This window comes from Silurus meridionalis, chromosome 15, assembly GCF_014805685.1.
Source record: "Silurus meridionalis isolate SWU-2019-XX chromosome 15, ASM1480568v1, whole genome shotgun sequence".
NCBI lineage: Eukaryota > Metazoa > Chordata > Actinopteri > Siluriformes > Siluridae > Silurus > Silurus meridionalis.
The window spans coordinates 9947807-9963592 of record NC_060898.1 but is presented as its reverse complement, the minus strand read 5'-3'; the positions used below and the strand labels follow the sequence as shown (position 1 = coordinate 9963592).

At 40.5% G+C, this 15786-nt stretch overlaps 1 protein-coding gene across 8 annotated transcripts in view; it reads left to right on the top strand.

Annotated features, from left to right (window-relative positions):
• p4ha2 (procollagen-proline, 2-oxoglutarate 4-dioxygenase (proline 4-hydroxylase), alpha polypeptide 2) overlaps window positions 1-15786 on the top strand; it is a 64035-nt gene that overhangs the window by 5336 nt on the left and 42913 nt on the right. For all 8 annotated transcript variants that reach the window (XM_046867987.1, XM_046867989.1, XM_046867990.1 and 5 more), the window contains 3 exons: window positions 4813-4910; window positions 10800-10896; window positions 13920-14071. In XM_046867987.1, coding sequence (XP_046723943.1) covers window positions 4832-4910; window positions 10800-10896; window positions 13920-14071 — 328 coding nt within the window. In that variant the 5' untranslated portion in view covers window positions 4813-4831. The remainder of the gene's footprint in view (window positions 1-4812; window positions 4911-10799; window positions 10897-13919; window positions 14072-15786) is intronic.

Genomic DNA, 15786 nt, shown 5'->3' with positions numbered 1-15786 from the left:
AGGTACTTAAAGTTTGCCAACTCTGTGTCATTTATCAACAAACATTGTTGACCACTCTCACCTGCTCACTTTCACCTCTCTCGAGTTATTTTTGTTTGTCTTTTGCTCAGTGTGTTATTTAATTGGTACCTTGAGGACTACTGTGGACAAATGACTCCAAAAATGTTTTTGTTTTCATATTCTGTGTGGTTGTCATTTCACAGCAGTGACAGTGATTAATCTTTTCCAATAAGTTTAAATAGATTGTTTACCTTTAAACCCATTTTTTCCCTTAATGTGCATCATCTTTTGAATATTAGAATAATAAGACATCTAATACCCAGCAAATAAAGTCAGTATGAACGAAATTTATCTTTGCAATGCAGAGGAAACAGAAGTTGCATCTGAAGTGGTATTTAGATATATTTACACACTGTTTAATGCAGCTTAGAGGGAATTGTATTGTTTTAACCTGAAGTAACCAAAGCTGTTAAATAATGTTTTGATAATTTAAACATGAAACGTTGAACACTGATATTTGAGATTATAAAAAAAAAGAAAACATACTTTAAATGTGAAATATAAATCGCCAGTAGGTGGCAGCAAGTCACGGTTAGTAAGTGAGTCATTGCACTTGAACCGAATCATTAAACCTGTTGATTCATTCGGGAACGAAACACCATTATGTCGCTTTGAAACAGTGATTTGTCTAACTATATGAAATGGTGTAAATGTACAAATTTTCTGCCCAATATCGTGAATTTTGTCATCATTGTAAATACATTTCAATAACCTGAATCATGCAGTAAAGGAACACACTTTAATTGCACACACACACACACACACACACACACACACACACACACACACACACACTAGTCTAACCTACTAAACTTCATCACATAATGTATGCGTTCTGTACTTTTTTCTATTATTTTTTATATATGTTTTGTACTATGCTCGATAATATTTATATATAATATTTCCACCTGTTTTTTCAGCCATTCAAATAATTGAATTCAGGTGTTCCAATTGTTTTGGTTACAAGTATAAAATCAAGCTCCGGGTCATGCAGACCACTTCTACAAACATTGAAAGAAACAGTGAAAGAATTGGTCCCTCTCAGAAGCTCAGTGAATTCCAGCATGGTACCAGGATGCCACCTGTGCAATAAATCCAGTCGTGACATGTCCTCGCTTCTAAGTATTCCACAGTCAGCTTATTTTTTTTAACAAAGTGGAAGCGATTGGGAATGACAGCAACTCAGCCACAAAGTTTCAGGCCACGTAAAATCACAGAGCAGAGTCAGCGGATGCTGAGACGCATAGTGCACAGAGGTCACCAACTTTCTGCAGAGTCAATAGCTATTGACCTCCAAATTTCATGTGGCCTTCAGATTAGTTTAAGAACAGTCCGTAGAGAGCTTCATAGAGTGGGTTTCCATGGTCTAGCAGCTGCATTACAGCCTTATATCACCAAGTGCAATGCAAAGCATCAGATGCAGTGGTGTAAAGCACACTGCCACTCAGAGGTGGGAAGTAACAAAGTACAAATTCTTTGTTACTGTACTTAAGTAGATCTTTTTGGTATCAGTACTTTAATCCATTATGTATTTTTTTTATACAATATTTTACTTTAACTCACAAATCTGTACTTTCTACTTTCTTACATTTTCAAAACAGGCTTGTTACTTTAGTTATAAACTATTAATTTGGTGAAATGTCAATATTTTTTATTTTCACTGCGATTTCAACCCATCAACCAATTTCCTGTAATTGCGTGTCATTTCAGGTTAATATAGAACAGTTAAGTAGAACATATCTTTAGAAAATGTAATATTAAATGTAACTAGGGCTGCAACTAACAATTATTTTGATAATGGTTGTAATTAATTGGATAAAACAAACAAACAAATTTTATTAGATGTTTTGCTTATTATAACTACATAAAACACATTTCAGGCAATTTATGTATAAAATGTACAAAATGTATCAAATGCAAAAAGCCACATATTGAGTTTAACTATCATTCATTTTGACATCTTAAAGCATATAGTGGCTGCTTCTTGAGGAGTACATTGGAGATTTCTGTAAAAAAAAACAAAAAACAAACAAACATTCAGGTATGCAAGGAGCATATTTGTGTAAATTAACATCTATATTGTTTTAAAGGATAATTGCAAATGGCAAGTTGACAACCATGCTTAGAAAAAATCATTTTTAATAACATTGTTTTGACAATTTTTGTTTTCGTTTAAAAGCATCTAAAAGATATAATTAATGTATTAATATATAATAAACTTAGTATAATAATTAATTAATTAAATGCTTGAATTATATATACCAATTATTCTTTTGATCAATCGAGTAATCAGATCGGATTCTTTAATTAAAAAGCAATACTAAATATACAAGAGAAAATAAGACTGTCTCTTAAAATGAACGTCATTTGTTTCCTTTTTAGAAAAAATAAAATTCTGAAATTGCATACATGGATATATGTGAAAATAAACCACATTTAGTGACATTATTGCCATATTACATCAAGATGCAAATACAAATATACAAATTAAAAAATCTGATTACTGTTTACATTTTTTTACAAGTAAACGCACTGTACGGTGTTTGATTTGTTTTAGTTTGAAATGATCCCAAACTTTGGAATCTTTCTGTCGTCTTCTTTGGCCTGAATCTATAGAAGCCTGTTACTGTCACAAATTTCTTTGCCTAATTCTCACTTTTTTTCTTGCAATTGTGCCTTTTTTTTCATAAACATCCAACATTTCTGGTGCATCCACTGGTAACCATGTCTGCTAAATGCCGCAAATGTAAATGTAAATGTAACCATGTTGTCGGCCTGAAATTTGAAGCTGTCAGTGTATAAACGAGGCTTCTCTGCTTCATCTGTCTTGTTCCGTCTTCGCCAGAGCAGAATTGACAGAGTTCTCTCCAGGGATTAGTGGCTTAGTTTGATACCATGCTATTCTATTTATTGTAGCCTTTTTTTTTTTTTCTTCCCAGTGTGTAAAGCTTTTTGCCACTACAGAGGGGGTGACACTGCCCAATTTACAAAAAAAAAGGCATAATTGTGAAAATGAAGTCAATTAAGTCAAACTATTATTTTTATGTGGCGGAAATGGGCTTCCATATGAATCTTTACAACAAATTTTATTTTTGATTATTATCGGTTTCATTGAATAGTTGTTGCAGCTCTATCTATAAGGCTAGATTAAGAATGAATGATGATAACCTAAAGCTTTCTGCACGCTGAATCATCGGCAAGAAATCGAAATTATGTTCTCTCACACAATCACAGAACATACATGCATGGTTTGGTGTGTCACTTGCGCCTGCCTAATAATCTGCCTAATTTGCATCACAATCGTCCAATGCTAAATAATTAAAGAATGCAGAGAATCGGCCATTTAATCAGCTGGGTGATCAATTGTTCACACTCTACCTGGATTTTCCAGGTTATGCTCCCTGTGTTTTTGTATTTGGACTTTTTCTTTAGGTGTTTGTGTAATTATATTTTTGTTCTTTCAATAAATATCATGGTCTTTTCTTCAGCCCATTGTTTGTCTGCATAGTGTCAGCTCACGCCTGCCAACAGAACTGTGCAGTACAAACAAGCAAAATGCAGTTTTAAAAAAATTTATGAAATGCCTCAGCGGTATAACATGTTTGTATTACAATACATTTACATGTTTCTTCGCTGATTTTATCTTCTACTTATAACCACTGCGCTCTGCATGCTCAGTAGTACACTGCACACATTGAATTTGTGAACACTTCATGCAGCATTTGGATTGTTACTAAAAATTAGTAATATACAGGTAGTCCTCTCTTACGATGGAGATACCTTACGATGTTAAAGAAGTTGAAGATGGTACTATGACTGTGACAGTCTTTCCTGCCTTATGCTGCTTTTCAGCTCTATACTGATGGCTTTCCTCTTCTTTTTTTTTTTTCACTACAAGCAGGAGACATACTTAGGTGCATGGAAGACATGCTTTTATGATTCAAATTGCTGTTTAAAAACTGAAAAAATACACAATGAGACAACTTTACTCTGTTGACCGATAGCAAGAGTGGGGCATCTCACAGGGTAAGAGATACGCTCATCCCAGCTGTAAGACAGTCATTCTTACTGATAGAGTTTAGAAGGATCTGCAGTTTATGAATCACCCTTTTTTTTAAATGGATACAGTACATCTGTGCACCAATTCACATTTACATAAAGGCAAACTCCACAGCTTATAGACTTTCCTGTCTGTGCTGAAATATCTCGTTTTAGTGGTACAAATAACAATGAACATAAAAACACAAACAAATCAAGTAATATTAGTCGACTGAAGTCATTTTTCATTTTTCTATGTCCTCCTTATGTCTTATGTCCATACTTTCTATCAGCAAGCATTACTACTGTTATGTCATTGTTTATTATGCATCTGTATTTAGACTGAGGAGACGATAACGTTACTGTGTTAATTGATCACAAAAAGAGTAATAGAGTTTATAAGATTCTAAATATCCAGACCCCAAAAGGGCAGCAGAGAAAGCAGAGGATCAGAATTAGTGGTTTGACCATACATTAGGTACTCTGCTGTATGGTTTGACTGGTTTCTCCCTCACTGATAAAATTTCATTGCCATATTATCCTGGTGCTTATTTTATACATTAATATTTTTATCTAAAAACGAATGCTTTTATTTGTTTCCGTCAGAAGTACAAGCTCACTGCAAGAATATTTAAGAATATTCTTTTTAATTGTTTTCTCTTTCTCCTCCTCTCACTCCCTCTCTCTCATTCACAAACTCGCTCACTCTCGCAGAAGTGTGCATCAGTGAGAAATGCAATTTCAGTTGGTGACGGTTTGGTCTGTGTGCTGGCTGTGCTGTGAAATCCAGGCAGATATCTTCACATCAATTGGTAAAATTTTAATTATTTTTTGTAATGCTTAATTTTTTTTTACAATTCCTATTTATTGTTAGTAGTCGAAACTTGTTGACAAAAACTTTAACATTTGGACAGAATGCATGATATATATACACACACACACACTGGTGATCAAAATTAGAGAACAATTTATAAACAATTGTGAAATAATGTCATCTTCACTGCTCAACAGTTGAAGGAGTTTTTGTCCTGTCTATACCATGCTACCAGAACACCTTTTCCACAAAATAACTAAGGCATTTGCAAAAAAAAACCCATTATTTTGCAGAAAACACACTGATCAAAATTAGCGAACACCACATACCTCCCAGTTATTGGTGTTAATCTGGCACCTGGTGCTAATATTCTTGATTATCTGTCAACCCCTATTTAACTGGCAGCCTAACTTCCAGTTTCACTGAATCTGCAAGATGGTGGGCCGTTCTAAAGTGACTGAAAGCCTCCGGCAGCAGGTTGTCCAGATGAAGGCCAAAGGGATGACCCTATCAGCCATAGCAAGACAAGTTGGTCGTTCACAAACTCATTCAACTGAAATATCACATATACAAGTTTTATTGCACCCATACTTGAAAATTAGTTTGAATGTTTAGTTTAGGGTATACAACCTCAGATGAACAACACATAACATATTACAGTTTTAAAATGTAATTTAAAAATAAAATTCTAATAAAAAAGAAACCGTACATCTAAGTACATCCTTACTGCTTTAGTAGGAATTAAGAAGCTAAATATCAGATAGGGGCTGCTAATAAAATACTCTTGTTTAATTGATCACCAGCAAGTTTGTTGGTCTGGAGCATTCAGGTGTGTGTTTACACAATGCCAAGGAGGTAAGACTTTAGCATTGATCTTAGAGGAGCAGTTTTTGCAGACCATCAATCTGGGAAGGGTTATAAGGCCTTAATTTTCAAGCAATGTGGAAAACATTAAACATGGTTCACAATCTTTACAGGAGTGGATGTCTCAGGAAATTCATTAGATTTGCAATGTTGCATCTGAAAAACAATGTCTTTTGGACAGATGACACCATAGTGGTTATGCATGGCAATAGTTCACACAGCATATTAAACTCCTAATACCAACTGTCATGCACAGTGTTGAAGGAGTGTTTATTAAGCATGCTTTGTAGCCACAGTACCTGGGCAACTTGCAATCATTGAATTGACCATGAAATCATCTGTATAACAAAGTATTCTAGAATAAAATGTGAGGCCATCTGTTTGACAGTTAAAGCTTAGACCGAATTGTGTCATGCAACAATACAATGAGGCCAAGCACACCAGCTAATCCAAACAGTTAAAAAAACAAAACAGAATTAAGGTTGCAATGGCTCAGTTATAGTCCAGTCCTCAGCTCGAGTGAATTGCTGCGGTGGGACCTTAATTGGCTTGCGTCCTCTGCTGCTGCGTCCAGGGTCTGTGGTGCCACGGCGCCAAAGTAAACAATACCTGGGCATGCCACTTTCTAGGTGTGAGGGCCTGGGCAGAGAAACACACAGAGTTGAGGTGGTGGGAGTATTAGATTTCAGCTGGGCCTGCTTCAGATGCAAGTCGCGATATGCTTTTCCACCTTGTGTGCCTCCACCTTGTGCAATTCGAACGAGACCTCACCTGTCTTCAAAAGGCAGACACAGAACCGAAGTAGTGCTCATAATAGCGAGTAAAGATGAGATAATCTGTGTGAGGCAATTTACTCAACACTAGTGGCAGTCGGACTAACGAGCCACAGAGCCACAAAGCATTTTCTCTTAACTTTTGTCCTTTTTTATTGGAGGAAAACACTTAACATGCAATTAAACTTTTTGCATTTGTATTCTCGACTCATGCTTGTCTGTACATAGTGGGACAATTTAACGATTTTTTACAATTTTTTTATTACATTAAAAGAAAAATGCAAAATCCACTAATTGAGTTTAACTATCTTTAATTTGGACATTTTAAAGCTTATAGTGGCTGCTTATTGAGGAGTGCATGGGGGATTTCTCCTTTGAACAAATTCACTAATGCTTTATTGTTTCTTTCTTTCTAATTAAATGAATACATAAATAAATTTGAGTATGAAAGGTTAAGTATGTCCCACTATATCTAAATTCTGTAATTCTGACCTGTCTCGCATTAATTTGGGATGTACTGCTGATGTAATGCACATGATTAGATAACGTCTCTAGGTTACGACCGTAACCCTAGTTCCCCGAGGAAATGAGACGCTGCGTCGAAACGCTCTGGGAATAATGACCGCGCTCTGAACCACGTGTGTAATCTGACCAATAGGCGTTTGGAACATGACGTCATCAGCGGGCGACGTCGCGTAAACAGGAAGCTACAAATGGCTGCAAGATGGACCAGACGCTAGCTCCTGCGAGAGAAGGTAAGCGCCGCAGGGATGCAGGGAGTGTGGCACGGAGATGCAGCGTCTCGTTCCCTCTGGAAACTAGGGTTACGGTCGTAACCTAGAGACGGTCCCCTTCAGGAACTCGAGCTGCGTCGAAACGCTATGGGAACGAGTGTCCAATCACGCCACACTGACCAGACCCTGCCTAGAGAGTGAGCGCCCCGGCACCAGCACGCAGGACAGAGCCCGGGGTGGCTCTGAGGTCAAGGTCATAGAACCTGACAAAGGTCAGCGGGGTGGACCAACCCGCAGCGTCACAGATGTCCTGGAGTGGGACTCCAACGGACCAGGCCGGGTGGAGTGAGCTCAAACCCCGAGCGGTGCGGGGAGGCCAGAGGACTCGTGAGCCGACACAATTGCATCCACAACCTATCTGCTCAAAGTCTGCTTATTGGCCGGGAAACCTTTCCTGTTAGGGCCATAGCAGACAAGCAGCTGCTCCGACTTCCTCCACAGACTCGTCCTGCGGAGGTAAGTATCCAGTGCTCGCACTGGACACAGTCGGTGCTGTCGCTTCTGGTTGGGGGCTGTAAACAGAGGAGGGCAGAATGCCTGCAACACGACAGGACGTGAGGGAGCCGAAGGCACCTTAGGCACGTACCCAGGTTTCGGATAGAGAAACACTCTGGCCATGCCAGGGGCAAACTCCAGGCGAGAAGGGGCCACGGACAGAGCCTGCAGATCCCCGATCCTCTTCAGGGAGGAAATCGCCAAAAGGAAGGTGGTCTTAATCGACAGAAACCTAAGGGCCACATTGGCTAAAGGTTTGAAGGGGGGCTCAGATAGAGCCGCCAACACAACCGCCAGATCCCAGACAGGCACTCTCGGTCGCATCCCGGGCCTCAGCCTCCGGGTGGCGCGGAGGAAACATGTTACTAGTGGGTGTCTACCCAACGACTGCCCCGCAGGCGGGGAGCCATATGCCGCGATGGCAGACACGTAAACCTTCAGGGTTGAAGGGGACAACCCTGCGGGAAACTGATCCTGTAGGAACTCCAGAACTGAACCAACTGGGCAGTTGACAGGATCCAGGCTATGGTGCATCCAAGACGTGGATGGAGCTCTGGAGTGGAGGAGGGTCTCCACCACCTAGGTGGAGAGACCGGCTGCCACGAACTGTGCCCCTTCAGGGGCTACAGCCACAGTTTCCACAACTTCGGGGGGGTGAACCAGGGTTCTGCCTGCCTGTGAGAGAAGATCTCCCATGGAGGGCCCTCGAGTAGGGACACCAGATCCGCAAACCACGGTTTGCCCGGCCATCAAGGCGCTACCAGGAGGAGACGGACTCCATCCCGGCGAACTCTCTCCAGAACTCCAGGGAGCAGAGCGATCGGGGGAAAGGCGTACAGGCGTAGCCTCAGCCACGACTGTACCATGGCATCCACCCCTAACGGGGCTGGGTGAGAGAGATAGAACCAGAGGGGACAGGGCGAGGTCTCCTGGGTCGCAAAAAGACTTGGCCTCTGTAAAACCTCCGCCACACGAGCTCCATCACCTTAGGGTGGAGACGCCATTCCCCAGGCCTCAGCCCCTGCCTCGACAGGGCGTCTGCTCTGACATTCAACCGACCTGGGATGTAAATGGCCCTCAAGGACAGGAACCTGTCCTGAGACCACAAGAGGACCGCTCGCGCTAGCTTGTACAAGGGGCGAGATCGGAGACCCCCCTGGTGGTTGATGTAAGAGACCTCAGGTCCGGGAGAAAGTGTTTTAACCCTAAAAAAACACTGCCAATAATCTCCAGGCAATTTATGTGCTACGAGAGACGTGGGCTACTCCACAGACCCTGGGTGGAGTGGCCACTCATGACTGCTCCCCACCCCGTGAGGGAAGTGGCCGTTGTTAGCGTCACGCGATGACACGGAGCCCCAAACACTGGGCCACGGGACAGAAATGTCCGGTCTTTCCAGACATCCAAGGCTCAAAGGGCACGCCGCGAGACCTTGATAGTACGATGCAGGTTTCCCCTGAGGGAGAACCCTCTGCCCCGGAGCCACCACTGGAGGGGCCTCATGTGCAGGAGCCCGAGCGAAACTTTGCTGGACGCCGCTGCCATGAGCCCTAGCAGCCTCTGGAACTGCCTTACAGTGAGTGGCTGGCCTTCCCGCACTCACCTGACGGCAGTAAGGATGACTTTGACCCGAGCAGGCGACAACCGTGCCTGCATCCTGGCCACGTCCCACACTACGCCCAAAAAGGTGGTTCTCTGTGCTGGAGAAAGTAGCTTTTGCTGGCTTGTAGCCGAAACGCAAGCACCCTCATGTAGGCGAAGACGACATCTCGACGCCGAATCGCCTGGTGCTCCGAATGAGCCATGATCAACCAAACGTCGATGTAATTCAAAATGCGGATGCCCTGGAGCCGCAGCGGGGCCAGTGGCGCCACTTCGTGAAGGTGCGGGGCGAGAGTGCCAGACCGCACCTGGTCATGACCTCAAGGAGTTCCTCATGCAGCACAGGCTGAGAGGACTCCAATGGCTCGCTAGCATCCATCAGCCTCACCCTCCTCGGAGAGAGAGACATGTAATGCTGCGCTGCTCGTACCGGGAGAAGAAGCAGCCATCGGGCCTGCTTCTCCGATAGAGCCGAAGCTCAGTTCAGCCGACAAAGCTGAAGCGGACTCATCCGACTCCAACCCCGCCGCTAAATCGGTCTGCGAGCCCCACGAGCGCGCGAGGGAGCCGCGAGGGAGAGAGCCGCACGAGCCGCAAGGGAGAGAGCTCTTCTCAAAAAGCGCTCTCCGGAAGCGAAGAGTGCGCATAGCCATGCGGCTACAATGCGAGCAATCGACTCCCTCGAGAGCCGACTGTGCATGCTCCACTCTCGGGCAAACAACACACCGATCATGCGAATCCTTACCGGTAATAAAACGCGGACATGGATGAACACACTTTCGGAAATTCTGTTTGCCAGCCATCACTCGATCAGAGAAAACACAGCGAAACAGCGCTTACCTGAATGAGCAGAAAGTTAGCATCTGGTTTATCTCGCAGCCATTTGTAGCTTCCTGTTTACGCGTCGTCGCCCGCTGATGACGTCACGTTCCAAATGCCTATTGGTCAGATTACACAAGTAGTTCAGAGCGCGGTCACGCAGGGGCGTTCTTATAGCGTTTTGACGCAGCTCGAGTTCCTGAAGGGGAACTGCATGTACAGGTGTTCCTAATAAAGTGGGTGTGACTTTGATGATGTTTTTAGCATTGGGAGTTTTTTGCTAATTTGTTATGAAGCTCTGTGCATATAAACTTAATTTATACAATTCTTTAAGATATTCATTTATACTGTTGAATTGTTAATAAAATGTTATCCTTTGTTCAGCTTGAAGCATCCCTACAATTTCCATTTTACAAGACTCTGCATTAGCTTAATCAAAATTAGTAGCATTGCAAGTATGTTGTGATTGCTAATAACAAATGGTAAATGGCCTTTGACACGTTGCAAAATGCAAATTTTCCACTCTTATCTCACCCTCAGGCCAGATGACGGACTTGATTTTTGCGGAGAGGGATTTGGTTCAGTCCCTGAAGGAATACATCCAAGCAGAAGAGTCGAAGCTTAATGCTGTAAAAAAGTATGTTCTTACACAAGGCAAATATATTGTAGCAAGTTTTTCCAATAGTGTCCTTCATTTCTTTCTAATGTATTGTACATGCATCATCAGGTACAAAAGTATTGAAATTTCCAGTCATCAACCCTGCTGCTGCAAAAAATGGGTGTCTATGGGTTTTAGACTTCAGTTATTTCATTTGAATAAAAGGACTTGCATATCCAAGTAGTAAACATAATACATAAATGCATAATATATGTATAATATACAGTGCCCTCCACAATTATCGGCACCCCTGTTTAAGATGTGGTCGTGGACTTCAAAAAAATCTCCTTTTTTTTTAAACAACATAGAACCCAAATGCAAAAAAAGAGAAAAATCCAACCTTTTATTTAAGTACATAACTTTAGTGGTAAAAAAATCACACATTTAGAAAAAAAAAACAAACCTTGAAATCATGTGTGCCACAATTATTGGCACCCCTGATGTCAATACTTTGTACAACCTCCTTTTGCCAACAAGACAGCACTTAATCTCCTCCTAACATTTCACAAGATTGGAGAACACAGAGAGAGGGATTTTTGACCATTCTTCTTTGCACAATCTTTCTAGATCATCCAGTGTCCTGGGTCCTCTCTTATGCACTCTTCCCTTTAGCTCGCCCCACAGGTTTTCGACTGGGTTGAGGTCTGGGGACTGAGATGGCCATGGGAGGACCTTGAGTTTGTGACTGCTGAACCACTTTTGTGTAGATTTTGCCACATGTTTTGGATCATTATCCTGCTGAAAGACCCAATGACGACCCATCTTCAGCTTTCTGGCAGAGGCCATCAGGTTTTTATTTAAAATATCCTGGTACTTCAAAGCGTTCATAATGCCATGCACCCTAACAAGGTTCCCAGGGCCTTTGAAGAGAAACAGGCCCACAGCATCACAGATCCTCCACCATACTTCACGGTGGGCATGAGGTGCTTTTCGGCATACTCATCTTTTGTTTTACGCCAGACCCACTTAGAGTGTTTGTTGCCAAAAAGCTCAATCTTAGTCTCATCTGACCAAAGCACACGATCCCAGTTGAAGTCCCAGTACCGCTTAGCAAACTCCAGGCGTTTACGTTTGTGAGTGTTAGTGAGAAAAGGCTTTTTCCTTGCATGCCTCCCAAACAGCTTGTTGGCATGTAGAGAGCGTCTGATGGTTGTTTAGGAGACTCTGTGACCCCAAGATGCCACTCTTTGATGCAATTCTGTGACGGTGAGCTTGGGACATTTTTTTACTTCTCTTACCATCCTCCTCACTGTGCGTTGTGGCAAGATAAACTTGGGACCTCTTCCAGCCTTGTTTGTCACTGTTCCAGTTGTTTTAAACTTCTTAATGATTTCTCTGACTGTAGATACCGGCAAGTTAAGGCGAGTGGCTATTTTCTTGTAGCCATTGCCTGACTTATGAAGGTCGACACACATCTGCCTTACTTGAATGGTGTGTTCTCTTGTCTTTGCCATGTTGACAAATTGGTAAGAGAATTAGGCCTCTGTGTCATGTCATATTTATACCCCAGGGAAACAGGAAATCATGAATTACTGATTAAAAGTCCCTAGATACCCTGACCAACCTTAGCAACTACAGAAAAATATATATTAAAAAAAAAACAATTACATTTTTCAGAGGAATTGTTAGGGGTGCCAATAATTGTGGGACACATGATTTCAAGTTTTTTTTTTTTTTCTAAATGTATGATTTTTTTTACCACCAAAGTTATGTACTTAAATGAATGGTTGGATTTTTCTCTTTTTTTGCATTTGGGTTCTATGTTGTTTAAAAAAAAAGGAGAATTTTTAGAAGTCCACAACCACATCTTAAACAGGGGTGCCAATAATTGTGGAGGGCACTGTATATATATAGTTGCATTAGTTTGTCCAATTGCTTTTGAACCTGTGAAATTGGTGGGATTGAATAAAACTGAAAATCTGAAATCCCAAAACCATCAATGCAAAATTCTTGTTAAGCATATTGAATAAAATCTAAAAGTCTCGTTTTAATTGCTTTTTCAAACCCATTGTAGTAGTGTAAAGTGGAAAATGGTCACTTTTTTAAATACTTATAGCTAGGGCTGAAACAAATTATTATTTTGATAATCAATTAATTGGATAATCAGATTTATTCATTTTAATTATGTTTTGCTTATTATAAATATATAAAACCCTAATTCAGGTTATTTATGTTTAAAAGTGTACTTAACAATGCAAGAGTTTAACTCTTTAATTTTGACATTTTATGAAGCTTATAGTTGCTGCTTGTTGGGTCCCTGGTGGTCTAGTGGTTAGGATGCGGCGCTCTCACCGCTGCGGCCCGGGTTTGATCCCCGGTCAGGGAACCAACCCCAGCCACTCTAAGTGGCCCAGATAAATGGGGAGGGTTTCATTAGGAAGGGCATCCAGCGTAAAATCAAACATGTGGATGATCCGCTGTGGCGACCCCTAGCCGAAAGAAAGTTTTTTTATAGTGGCTGCATGGATTATTTCTCCTTGAACAAATGCACTCATATACTTTTATAATATAAAAATATAAATTAAATATACAAACACTGAAAACAAGCATTTGAATGTATAGTATAGCTGCAGTAAATCACTTTTCAAAACAGATTCTTAACTGTTGTAGTAGACAATGCTATAAAATGAGAATGGAACGAAACGCAGCAAGCTAACACGCCTAATTAAAAAAAGGAAAAAATATGCATTGGTGTGCAAATGCATAAACATTAGCTGCTAACCACAACAGTGACTAAAGATTGAATAGTTTAGTGCAAGTGGCTGCGTTATCTTGCCGTCACACTAACCCATAACTTGAGCAGCCAAACCTGATTTGGATAAATTGAGTGGCCTTGAGTGACTTCACAAAAGTGCAGGTTATTCCAACAGCAAATGGGAAAGGGTTAGAGTGGAAGAGGTGTGATTTTGAGGTTTCCACAAATGCTGGCAATAAAGTGTGGGTGGTAATGTACAAAAATAATTCAAATAAAATTTAGTTGCCATTTCTTTGGTCCCTTACAGCTGGGCAAGCAGGCTGGAGGTCCTAACACTTGCATCAACTTCTGATCCAGAAGGGTTTTTGGCTCATCCAGTAAATGCTTACAAGCTGATGAAGAGACTTAATACGGAATGGTCTGAGCTAGAAGGTCTAGTGCTACAGGACTCTTCAGAAGGTAAACAATGGGCTTTACTTTCAGTTGGTTAGAATTTGAGCAATTTGTTATAGATTTAATTTTTTTTTATTAAAATTATCATTAATTTATTAATGATGGGGAAACTAGTGTTACTTTTTTTTTTTTTTTTAGGTTTTAGGTTTTTATTTTAATTTGTTGTTTCTTGTGTTTGCATGAAGCGTTCTTTATGTAGATTTCTTTAGTATGTAGAAGGTGGTATAAAATGCTTGAAAGGTATTAGCCAATGAGGAGAAATTTCACTCAAAACATGAATCAGACTTGGTAGAATCATTGTATACATTAACTTATAATAAAGGCAAATTGCCACCTCACAGCTATGAAGTCCCTACTGTAATACTGTGCTCAGATTACTGTCTTTGATCTTTGCATGCTCTAAATTTAGGCATGCCTATTTTCCTCCTACCTTTAAACCTACCTGCTGGCAAAGGTAGACGTGTGTGGGTATTTCATGTCTAGTGTATTTTCATTTAAAAATTTTATGATAACCTTTCTGGGCAAGTAAAACATTTATTATATGTAGGTGTATAGAAGATGATCTAGGATATTCTATGAATTAAAATTACATAGTTATAATTATCCAGAGATGATTCAGAATGTCCAGAGAGGAGCAGAATTACATGATGATTACTGGTAGTAAAATCAGTAAAATATCAGTGCCCTAGTGGTGTAGTGTAGGGTTCAGTAGAGCGATGGCAGATTGAGAAAAAAGCTGGCCCTGAACTTGCTGGTCCGAATTTTCCTTTTTGATGGAAGGAAGTTGAACAATTTGTGACTGGGGTTTAAGGAGTCCCTGATAAGGACTTGTGTTCTGCACAGGTATCTTTTGAGTCAAAATCTTTTTCCTCTAGGACACACTTTTTGAAACAATTTTTGGCTAATTATTGTTTACATCCCTAATAAATATATTAAAAACTGATGGGCTTTTTGTCGAATTTCATCTAAGCTGGTGCAGCAATGGAGTTCATTTAACATTTGAATAAATTCAAATAATTCAACATTTATCTCGCAGAAAGTGAGGGTGCTGCACATGTCCAGACTACTTGGGTTTGGGGAGAAAGGGGAGTGTGACGGGAGTATAACGTAATATTGGAGAGCTCAAAAAACAATTTTAGATTGGCACACACACATTGATATAGCAGTTTTTAAAATTAAGGATAAAGCTTATGGGGTATATTTAAAATTTCTCCAATGTGTTTGAGAGGAAATTCTTCATCGTTTGTGATAGTCAAAAGACATAACATTTAATACAATGAAATAAACAATGAAACTATATATGAAACTATATGTGCAATACAGTAATCCCCGCTTTACCGCGGTTCGTTTATCGCAGAATTGCATTTGCTACATAACTAATAATTTTTTATTTTAAAATAAAAATGTACTCTTACAATCAGTGTATATCTTGTACAAACAATCATGTAATTAAATTTGTATTAATGACGTTAGTCACAGCAGCCATGAGTTGCACTGGAACATTGTGTGTGTGTGTGTGTGTGTGTGTGTGTGTGTGTGTGTGTGTGTGTGTGTGTGTGTATAATATAAATTAGACAGTAAGGGATGGATGTATCTATGACAGATGTTGCCAGAGATCCAGATTTGAAGTGTTCCAGTGTGATTGTCACTAAAGTGTCCATGTGTCAGTTCAGTGTTAAAGTGACAGTTTTGTGCAATTTGTGCAAAATAATTGTTCAACG